Source organism: Eptatretus burgeri, chromosome 16 (assembly GCF_056783735.1).
Source record: "Eptatretus burgeri isolate ZD-2024b chromosome 16, Ebu_testis_v1, whole genome shotgun sequence".
Taxonomy (NCBI): Eukaryota; Metazoa; Chordata; class Myxini; order Myxiniformes; family Myxinidae; genus Eptatretus; species Eptatretus burgeri.
In genome coordinates, this window is record NC_140976.1 from 65,352,229 (window position 1) to 65,363,989 (window position 11,761).

At 47.3% G+C, this 11,761-nt stretch overlaps 1 protein-coding gene across 5 annotated transcripts in view; it reads right to left on the reverse strand.

Annotated features, from left to right (window-relative positions):
- The window catches only part of LOC147011231 (cytospin-A-like), a 72,726-nt gene extending 61,879 nt beyond the window's left edge, over positions 1-10,847 (reverse strand). For 4 of the 5 annotated variants that reach the window (XR_015052507.1, XM_085860244.1, XM_085860242.1 and 1 more), the window contains exons 1-2: positions 10,769-10,847; positions 703-1,385 (exon numbers count right to left, since the gene is read on the reverse strand). Coding sequence is in view for 4 of the 5 variants with exons in the window: in XM_085860244.1 (XP_085716370.1) it covers positions 703-1,385; positions 10,769-10,832 (747 nt within the window). In the remaining variant the exon portion in view is untranslated. Of the gene's footprint in view, positions 1-702; positions 1,386-9,073; positions 9,376-10,768 lie in introns of those variants that run through there. The other variant, XM_085860243.1, reaches the window with a different exon arrangement.
- Positions 10,848-11,761: the final 914 nt, after the last annotated feature.

The following is an 11,761-nucleotide window of genomic DNA, read 5'->3' on the forward strand; positions in this document are numbered from 1 at the left end:
AGCTGGGGGGGGGGCAAAGGGCTGCCTATAAAAAGGCTCGACACTCGCACCCAGAGACAGTCAGCCCGGGACAGCAGAGAGACACGCCTCGCACAACACAGCCCAGGACCCATGGATAGCGAGCCGTGCAGCAATCGGGAGACAGCTTGGGAGGGCATCGCCAGAACCGCAGACACCGAAGGGAGATGCTAGACCAAGAGAGGGGTGTGAAGTCATGCCACACTCTGTGCCGTGTCATCCAGCGCTTCACAGGAAAGACCACACGCACACTCGCTTACACTTTTGTCCATTCTCCCATGCATCCTGTGTTCCTGACCGAGTCTGACGTTACAAGATTAGAGCTCAGAATAGCCGGGAAATTGTTACTGTCCCGTAAATCCCACTGTTCGGTTTGTCTCTACTATTACTGCCATTTCCCTTTCCCATACCTCCCAACCCTATTATTTATTAAATTTCTCACTTTTAAAAACACTTGTCGTGCATTTTGAGCTGCGATCTCATCCTGCATCATGAAGTCTCCCCTAAAATGGTACACACATGCCTAAACATCCACACTACACAGTTACAATGATTAATACATAACCACACCACCCGCAAATTAGTCACGCGTGCACAGAACACCTCCGCTCAGCATCCTGGGAGTGAATCTCCGGCGGTCTCGTGTCGCCCGTTAGGGAGACAGAATCCATCACAAGATCATACCTCTGATATGCGAGACTGCATCGTCCGTGTTTCTGCCATACTCTGATGTAGCTTTTCTCTCAACATGTGAAGCTCAGTCTCCATGTCCTTTTCTTTCTCAAGAGTCCGAGCCTTCCACTGTTCAAATGCTTGTCGTCTCTCCTTTAACTCCAAGTTTTCTTCCGAAAGCCACTGCAGTCTCTGCTCCAGGTTCTTGTAGTTTCCCTCAAGCTCCTGATGCTCCTTCTCCACAGCCTGCACCCTTTTATTTGCCATTTCAACCTTTTCTTCTCCCATCATTCGAGCATTGTACAGGCTCTCGTCCTCTTCCTTTCCCGATGACGCCATCTCCATCCTCTTTGGGGTCACAACTCCATTATCCTGGCCACTGGAATGTCTGGTCATAACCTGAAACTGCTCATGCAGCTTCTGAATTTCAGAGTCTTTCTTCCTGTTCTGGTCCTCCAGTGCCTTCAGCTTCACCTCTTGAAAGGCCAATTCATTGAGAAAGCCCTCTGAACGGGATCGGGTGATGGTACCGCTGCGTATAAATGAGTTGGGTCGATACCGCGTGCGGGTATGAAAGCCATCCTTTGATCGCCTCTTCTTTCCGATGCCAAAATTAAACATCCGCTCTTTGCTGGTCGGTGACGCTGTCGAGCCATGCTGACTCTGCTTGTCTTGCTCTCTTCTCGGACTTTCCTCTGTGAGGGAAGATGGATAACAAGAGAGCAGAAAGAGTGCACGAGTGAATGAAGCAAGCTAATTTGTGATCACCATTAAATAATACATGAGAATGAGACCGATGTGGTGATGGAAACCATTTGTATGTGCTTTACCAGCAAGCCAAGAACGGTAAAGATTCATTAAGAGCCAGTACAGACTTCACAAGATCACAACGGAGGGGTAGCTAATAAAAGTACAAGAAACCACAACAACGTACTCGTGTCTTTGGATCGTGCCATGGTTGCATCAGCTGATGGAAATGGTGGATTCGATCGCTTAAAAAAAATTACCACGAAGCATTTGATAAAGTGCTACAAACGGGTTGTTAGGCAGGGTCAGCAGTTGGTTGTCAAATTGGCTAAATAACCAGTAGCAAAAGGTGGTGGTTGTTCGTGGTACCTGGTGGAAGACTCAGGTGATAAGTACGAATACAAATACAAATGACTGTTTAACATATGTATATACGATTGACGATTCAAAAAAAATTGTTCAAGCTTCGAAGTTGAGAGTTGTTATCCTGATCCGTATTAAGGACAGGTCAGTAGCTCTACCTTCACAACCACTCGTGTAACCTTAACCGCATAAGCAAAAAAAAACAACAAAAAAGTCAATTCCTATCTATCTTTTCCGCTTGAGGGTTACGTAACAATTTCAAACCGATGCCTCATTCCAAAGCAAACTACACTTGCAGCCAACTTGAAAAAATGCGAAGAGAACAAGACTTTCAAAAAAAACATTGACTTAAGGTTCACACACACAGATGGTAAAGACATGAGGAGACCATGGACCAAAAAAAAACAAAAAAAACACAAGAAGTTATATGGGATTTGAACCTGGCATTCCAGCATTGAGAGTGGAGCTGGAAGGATGGTATAGACCTAGAGGTACACACTTGCCTCTAAGCAGTCAACCCAAGGTTTGAATCCTGACCCAGCTATAAACGGTCATCCTGGTGTTTCACAGGCGTGGTGGTTCATCAACGCGTGTGCCGTCCTCCGGATGGACGTCAAACTCACACATTTGGGCCCCCTCGTCTGCCAGCATTATTTTGTGCACGTTAAAGATCCCAAGGTCCTTCGTGAAAAGTAAGCGAGCTATCGGCGGCACCCTGAACAAATTATAATTCCTGCCATAACCTCAGCCGAACGTCAGACCTGCTCAGCCGGTTCATGAAACACTTGGGATAAAAACTTTCCCCAGCCAACCCCACAATAACGTGGGAATAATTGTGGCCGTTAAAGATAAGAGGAAGGAGGAGATCCCACAGTGTGAGCCACGTATTCAATGGGAACACTAAACAGGCCAAGCCAGGGGGAAAAATCATTTTAAAAGGCTACGGACAATTACACTAAATGCATATTTAACCATTTGGATTCCATAAACAAACAGACACAAAAATAATTTGGGGGGAGTTTAGGGGGGGGAGGGAGGAGGGGCAAACCTAGTAGTAAGGTGAGGCAGAAACAAACACAGACAGCACGTTCACCTTTTGTCGAGACCATGACACATCTCACAGACATTGCAATAGTGACGCAGGTATACAATAACCCATCCATGCCTCAGCTACCGACCATTCCTGCCAAATTTCCATGTCACCCTCTATCCCCAATAATTATTGGTAGAGATCTAGTTCTAATGTAAACCTATCTACTCTTTCTACTGATATTACCTGTCCAGAGAGACCATGGCATGCGTTTACCCAAATGTGTGAGTGAAAGGATTCCTACATTATCACCCTGAAACTGTGGACCCTGGTCCTGTCACTGTTCTTTGATCTGACAATCATTTTCCCGCTTAACGAAAATATCTAGACTTTCCTGCATTGAATCAGCCCCCTCTCACTGTTGTCTAACTTACCTCCAGGTGTGTGTCACCTGTAAATTTGGAAAATTGACTCAACTCCATCGTCCAAATGATGAATAATAATGGTTGCAGTACTGACCCCGTGGGTTACCACACTAATTATAACCTCTCAACGTGATGTCATGCCTGGTGTTGGCTTAATGGTTCGTGTGGTGGGTTTGGGATCCTAGGATCCTGAGTTCAAATCTCACTTTTCTGTTGAATAAATACCAGGTGGGGTTGACTCTGCTCGTCATCCTTCTGATGTCGGCAAAATGAGAGCCAGCTTGCTGGTATCCTGTGTCGGAGTGGTGACCCGTCCAGGATTGTGCTCAATAGCCGAGGAGACTGCTTCGGCAGCAACAATGCTGTGCACAGAGTATGGTCCCAATGGATGGATGGAACGTGATGTCCTCACATTCACACACACACACTTTACTTCCTGTCACCAATTCTGTTTCCAATCCATCCAGCTACACCACACGCCCTCACCTTAACTAAAAACCTCCTCCTGTGGTGCCTTATCAAATCGAGATATGTTACATCCAGTGAACTTCCCTCATCCAGCCAATTAGAAACCGCTTCATAAAACCCGAATTTTGTTTTAACATGACCTCCATTTTAATAAATCTGTGTGCCGTCTTCAATCAGTGTATATTGATCTCAATGGTTCCCAATCATCCGATCCCCAATTAACATCTCCAACATCTTCCCGCCAACTAAAGTTAAACTAACAGATCTATAGCTGCCCAATTCCTATCTGGATCCTTTATTAAAGAATGCTGTTACACTACAACTCTTGAAATTCTTTCACTGCTACTCTCTGATCCGATGGTACCCGTCCTGACTCCAAGGATATCAACTGACATCACATGACGATTATCTGCTCTGCCACCTTCTTCCAATAGCCCTTCCTCACCCCCTCAGATAGATTTCTCAGGTATTGGTGAATCCCTTGACTTCTTCAATAAACACTGAAGCAAAATAACTGCTAAATAAGTCCGCCACCTCACTGTAATCACCGACCAATGATCCGGTGATGTTGCTCAACAGACACTTCTCTGAACCTGCTCTGTACCCCCCTTGTGTACCGGAATAATTCCTTGCTATTGTTGTGGAAATGACTCCTCGTGGGTTAAAGATGCTCGTTATAGAACACTTATTTCCTTTTAGAGTGTCTCAACATAAGTGTAAGGTAATTAAATGTGATATTAGACGCGTGTCGCTTATATTATGTGATACAATGTAATACAAATAATCAGTTGGCCAGGAAGTCTCCCCAGATCTTACTGAAATTGGGGGTCCATGTTCCTAGATGCGAAATACTTGCTTGGGTTTGTGAAGCCAATTAGCGGAAGAACGTGAACACCTTTAGGGAACGAAGATTTATTTACAAAGAGGTTTCCTACATTTGGACATACGGATAACTTTTATGGTGGGGGACAAGGTCAAAATGACAATTGTAAATTGGACTCGAGCAATTGTCACAATGCCAGACAGCGGTATCGAATGCGGACCTGGCAAGTGGGTTAAAGGAGTAAAAATGTGGGCTCCGGGTACATCGAAGGGCACGTTCCATTCATCGAATATTCCCTCTGTTCAGATGTACAATTCAGACGGACACAAGCACGGAGCGAGCGGACAGCCGTGGTTCTTCAGATCGTGCATGGTTGTGGCCACGTTGAATATCCACTCAAATGAACGACTTTTTGATCAATCTTGGAGAAATAATTAAATAAACATAATCCATTATTTAGTGATTTTTTTTTTCTCTCTCTCTGTGTTGACAGGAAGTCGCTTTTTTGGCCAATCTTGCAGTTATTCCACGCCGACCCTCTGCTTGCTGTATTTTTAGTGTGTTTTGTACACCTATGTTTATGATCCGCGTTGATCAGAATCATCTTCATCTGCTCTGCATGGAAAACGCAACAATGTTGCATTGTGGGTAAGACTTAGGTAAAGTTGGCCAAATGGTCTCTGTGTCTCAGTCCTTCAACAGGTCCAAATATTCACACAACCTTGTGGGGTCAACTGGGAAAAAAGTCTTTGGCTCAGGTCTTTCAAGACCACATAGCCGAGCCTGGCATTTGACTGACCGCAGGCAATTTGGATGGGACTTTATAATTTGTTCAGCGTCTGCGATAACTCACCTACTTATCACGAAACACACCATGGGATCAATAATATCCACAAATTGTGTTTGTAGATGGGTCAATCAGTTTAACATACACGTGAGGGGTGGCTCACACGTAGATGCCTCGCCATGAGTGTGAAACACCAGGATGACAGATCATTCAAAGACAGGTACACTGTGCATGCACATTGTCCGATGATCCTGTTTATTCAATCCCCATTTGAAAAAGCACAAATCCCACCAACCACACTCTTCCCCCACCCACTAATAGTTTTAATCAAGGAAACCAAAACTTTTCCCCATCAATCTGAACACTCGAGTAATCATAAAAAAAGGAATCAGTGTTCATGATGTGCATATAACACTCTATTTCTCCTTTGGGATTGTTTGCGGTGCAAGTACCAAACCCCATACCGACATGGGTGCATGGAAAGTATCATATCCTGCAAACATGGGTGTCACAAGCACCGTGCCGAACAACAACATGGATGAGTGGTAAGCACCGTACCCTACAACATTCCACGTCATAGAAACTGCCTTGGCAGACATATACAAAGCCAGACAAAAGAAAAGCAAACGGGGCAACATTTGTCCAAATGTGAGAAGGAGAAACACGAGCAAGAGAACGAGTGTACAACAAAAAAAAGCAAAACACACCACATTCACATTGCTCCCTTTATTTGGATATGATCAATGTGCAACAAAGGCTTCAAACCAACATACATATATATATATATATATATATATATATATATATATATATATATATATATATATATATATATATATATATATCGTCTTGTAAAGAGTAGCGAAAACAAGAGGACAATGACCTCATCCCTGGCAAGCAAGCATAGTTTCCTCAATATCGAGAAATTAACCTCGACAAACATCTGCGTTCATTTTACAAGAAGAATCTCTTCACTCGTCGTGTGTGGGAAGCTCGTGTCGTGCAAACACCCAAATATCGCAACCCCCGCAGGCTCGGCCTCGGTGACGTCCATTGAAATGTGTGGTGCCCTTTTTCAGAGATAGTCATGGAACTCCTTTGGAATCGTAACGAGTGCATGCACCTGGCCATTATATTTCGGCCTTACTCACACAGCAGGGTTGTACAGGCTTTCCGTCCAAATAACACCCATCTTTCATGGTCGACAAATACTCCATTCCAACAGAATGTAGTGATTTTCCTGAAAATGTTGCTCGATGATTTGTCACGAATCCAAAAAACAACCGCACTGTCGCCTGCGCCGATTCCAGGCCATTCAGCACGTGTGTTCAAGTAAAGGGAACATGTGCTGGACAGGTAGATGAAGATTCACATTGAAGAAAACACTGAACGGGTGTCCGTTGGCTCGATGGAACGACCAAAACATACGAATGACGGAACCATGTTGAGAGACGGAGACAAGGTCCATGTTGAAACGCTGGGAGAGAGACGCAAAGGATGTGACAGCACGATGAGCAAAGCACGAGGCAGAAGCAGTAAACTTGTCCGACGTGAGGCTCCATCAAATGCTTTGCTGGGAAGAGACACATGAAAGGCGCCCCGAGAAGTCATCAACGCCCTGGGTAGTGTTCTTCGCCCCGAGTAGTCATCAACGCCTCGAGTGGTGTTCTTCACCCTGAGTAGAGTTCTTCGCCCCGAGTAGTCTCCAAGTCGAGATCCACCACCCCAAGACATGTGGGTGCTTTGGGCTCCCCTTCGTTGCCATGTTCCTTGGCAAAGTTTTGGTATAAAATAAATAAATAAATAAATAAATAAAATGCACAACAAAGCACCCTTACCCCCCCACAACCCTGGTCTGTTTTGTCGAGCTATTTTAAAAACTTGCAGATCGCTTGCGGGTCCACAAGGTTGCGTGAGGAATGAAGCGACAGTGGGAGGTAAAGTACAACGTCATGAGGGAAAACATGGAACAGAGAGAGAAAACATGAAGATGAAGAAAAGAAAGCAAAGTACGAAAGGATAGAAGCAGGAACAGCTCGGTTTGCAAAACTAAAATGAGGCTCAAGAAGAAGGGAGGAAATTTCGAGGAGGGAATGTTAGTGGAGGCATGAACAGTATCGATGAGCGGTGGTGTTGGGGCAGGGGGGCTGGGAAGGAAGGGTGGGGGGGGGTAACAAGTATTGGGAAAGGTGTTGGGGCAGGGGGGCTGGGGAGGAAGGGCTGGGGGGTAACAAGTATTGGGAAAGGTGTTGGGGCAGGGGGGCTGGGGAGGAAGGGCTGGGGGTAAGAAGTATTGAGAAAGGTGTTGGGGCAGGGGGGCTGGGGAGGAGGGACTGGGGGGGTAACAAGTATTGGGAAAAGGTAGAGAGTTATGGGACGGTGCAAGGTGGGTATAAATATGGTGATAAGGAGAGTAGTCCCAAAGCTTTTAAAGGAAAGAGCACTTCCTGAATCAAAGCCCAAGAGGGGAAGAGGCTTGGAGAATGATGAGATGAGAGACGTGGAGGATGTGAAGAGTCTGAGCTGTACTGGGGCAGCCTTTCCTGGCGCCTCAAAGCCCACCAGAACAGGAAGCCCCCCTCACCAATGTCCATCATGCGCTCACTCCACACGTACGCACACGAGGAAAACATTACTCTGGTAAACCCTGCAAGACCGCACGTACTGCAGTTCCATGCACGACACGGTGTACGAGCAGCACTTGACTCTCTGTTCGACACCAGCATGGGATTGAACTCAACCAATGACAACTTCAATTGGGGGGGGGGGTGAGGAGGGGGGGAGAGAGGGCTCACAAAGAACGACCATCGATGTGGAAAAGGGAACTAAGAGATACCATGACACAGATGGTAACATGAATAGTGTTGTGATTATGGGGGAATTGGGGGGGGTGGGGGTAAACTGTACATTGTACAACAGGAAGATATGGGACAAGATCAAGAGGGGGATCTGGGGGGGGTGATGGGACAAAATGGGTGAAGGGGGGGGAGGGGAGGGAGGTGGGGGGGAGGGCAGGATGTATAGATGAGGAAATTATTAAAAAAAAAATGAAGAAGAAACGAAAACGAGATATACAGTTGGTGAAGATAAAAGTTGAACTCGAGGTTAGAAAGAAAGAGATCTGAAGAATTCCTTCAAAATCCCATGGAAACCCGGATATCATCAAGTGAAAGAGAGAGAGAGAGAGAGAGAGAGAGAGAGAGAGAGAGAGAGAGAGAGAGAGAGAGAGAGAGAGAGAGAGAGAGAGAGAGAGAGAGAGAGAGAGAGAGAGAGAGAGAGAGAGAGAGAGAGAGAGAGAGAGAGAGAGAGAGAGAGAGAGAGAGAGAGAGAGAGAGAGAGAGAGAGAGAGAGAGAGAGAGAGAGAGAGAGAGAGAGAGAGAGAGAGAGAGAGAGAGAGAGAGAGAGAGAGAGAGAGAGAGAGAGAGAGAGAGAGAGAGAGAGAGAGAGAGAGAGAGAGAGAGAGAGAGAGAGAGAGAGAGAGAGAGAGAGGAGAGAGAGAGAGGGAAGAGAGGAGAGAGAGAGAGAGAGAGAGAGAGAGAGAGAGAGAGAGAGAGAGAGAGAGGAGAGAGAGAGAGAGAGACAGATGTGGGAGTGACGCTGCCACGGAATGGGAGAGACAGAGACGGAGTACTGGGAGTTAAAGACAAATCGACATGTTACAAAGCTCCTCACTTCCCGTAAATACCTAAATACAGTACATGGTCATGGCACGGATCACCCGCACCCAGCACACGACGTACCCGAGCGATGTCCGGCCGTGCCCGCGTTCCCCATCGCCGCTTCGAGTTTGGAAACTTCGCGCCAAACTTCCCGTCGGAGCGCCACGTGGAGATCGACGGCTAAGCGAGGGACATGGCGATGATCGGCTGTGTACACGAAGGGACACGAACTCGGACCCACGGACAGCGAGATGTACAGAGTGAGGAAGTGAGGAATGAGGGCGGATTGTGTCGTCTCCACCTCCTTGGCCTCCGGCGGGAAGGATCACGTTTCACAGATTGGGCAGAGGGACGGAAATGGGAGAGGGGCGGGAGATCCAGCGGACTAGGAGGGGAGGGGCGGGAGATCCAGCAGACTAGGAGGGAGGGGCGGGAGATCCAGCAGACTAGGAGGGAGGGGCGGGAGATCCAGCGGACTAGGAGGGGAGGGGCGGGAGATCCAGGGGACTAGGAGGGGAGGGGCGGGAGATCCAGCGGACTAGGAGGGGAGGGGCGGGAGATCCAGCGGACTAGGAGGGAGGGGCGGGAGATCCAGCGGACTAGGAGGAGGGGCGGGAGATCCAGCAGACTAGGAGGGAGGGGCGGGAGATCCAGCGGACTAGGAGGGGAGGGGCGGGAGATCCAGCGGACTAGGAGGGGAGGGGCGGGAGATCCAGCGGACTAGGAGGGGAGGGGCGGGAGATCCAGCAGACTAGGAGGGGAGGGGCGGGAGATCCAGCAGACTAGGAGGGGAGGGGCGGGAGATCCAGCGGACTAGGAGGGGAGGGGCGGGAGATCCAGCGGACTAGGAGGGGAGGGGCGGGAGATCCAGCGGACTAGGAGGGAGGGGCGGGAGATCCAGCGGACTAGGAGGGGAGGGGCGGGAGATCCAGCGGACTAGGAGGGGAGGGGCGGGAGATCCAGCGGACTAGGAGGGGAGGGGCGGGAGATCCAGCGGACTAGGAGGGGAGGGGCGGGAGATCCAGCGGACTAGGAGGGGAGGGGCGGGAGATCCAGCGGACTAGGAGGGAGGGGCGGGACTCGCGGGAGAGTGTGAGCGATTTTCAGTCGTCCAGGTGGAAATTCACAGAAGGATTAAGGAACTTTCCGATTGGCTGTGAGGTGATAAATCGTGGCCGTGGACTCGTGACCCAAAGGTCTTTACTCCTCGGACAAACAATAACAATAACAATAACAATAACAATAACAATAACAACAACAACAACAACAATTTCACCACGAATGACCTGCACGGCACCACCAGACACTCATTCACACCGCAGTTGTTTCGGTCGTGCATTTGCTCGCCCGACTCATTATGGGTACATTTGTCCGCCCGACTCATTATGGGTACATTTGTCCGCCCGACTCATTATGGGTACATTTGTCCGCCCGACTCATTATGGGTACATTTGTCCGCCCGACTCATTATGGGTACATTTGTCCGCCCGACTCATTATGGGTACATTTGTCCGCCCGACTCATTATGGGTACATTTGTCCGCCCGACTCATTATGGGGACATTTGTCCGCCCGACTCATTATGGGTACATTTGTCCGCCCGACTCATTATGGGTACATTTGTCCGCCCGACTCATTATGGGGACATTTGTCCGCCCGACTCATTATGGGGACATTTGCTCGCCCGACTCATTATGGGGACATTTGTCCGCCCGACTCATTATGGGTACTTTCGTCCGCCCGACTCATTATGGGTACATTTGTCCGCCCGGCTCACCGTGGGTGTGCATCGCCATCCCCTTGTCGGAATGCTCGTTGCCATACCAACGAGATGTCTTCATGTTCAAGGAATGCAGAAAGCGAGGAAAGCCAAACGTGAGGAGGCCAAACCATCAGGACCTCCACGCCTTGTGCAGCCGCAGGTTTCGTGGTCAATCAAGTTATGTACGTTGTACGTTTATTATCGTTGTCACTGTCACAAATCGTAGTTATTATCCGAAAACGTGTTAAGTTCTCTTTCCCAGTTCCCACAGCCATCTCCGAGTTTATATCCAAGACCTTCTCATGGTGTACTAATTACAACTGGCGTGCACGTCTCCCGAAGCCACTCATCACCTATCCATTTTAAATAACTACCACTCGTTCAATATAACTACAACTCATTCATTAGAACTATCACTCGTTCACTATAACTATCACTCATTCACTATAACTATCGCTCGTTCACTGTAACTATCGCTCATTTAATATAGTTATTACTCATTCACTATGACTGTCATTCATTCACTCTCTCACTTTAACTATTACTCATTCATCACAACTATCACTCGTTCCTTATAATTATTGTTCATTCACTATAACTATTACTCACTCCTTATAGTCATGACTCGTTCATGATATTACATGTTAACTATAACTATCACACGTTCAATATAACTATCACTCGTATACTATAACTATCACACGTCCACTATAACTACCACTCGTTTAATATAACTACAACTCATTCATTAGAACTATCGCTCGTTCACTATAACTATCGCTCGTTCACTATAACTATCACACGTTCACTATAACTATCACTCGTTCACTATAACGATCACTCGTTTACTATAACTATCACACGTCCACTATAACTATCACTCGTTTACTATAACTATCACACATTCACTGTAACTATCACTCATTCCTTATAGTGATGACTCGTTCATGATAAAACATGTTCACTATAACTTTCACGCCTTCATTTTAACTATCACTTGTCATTATA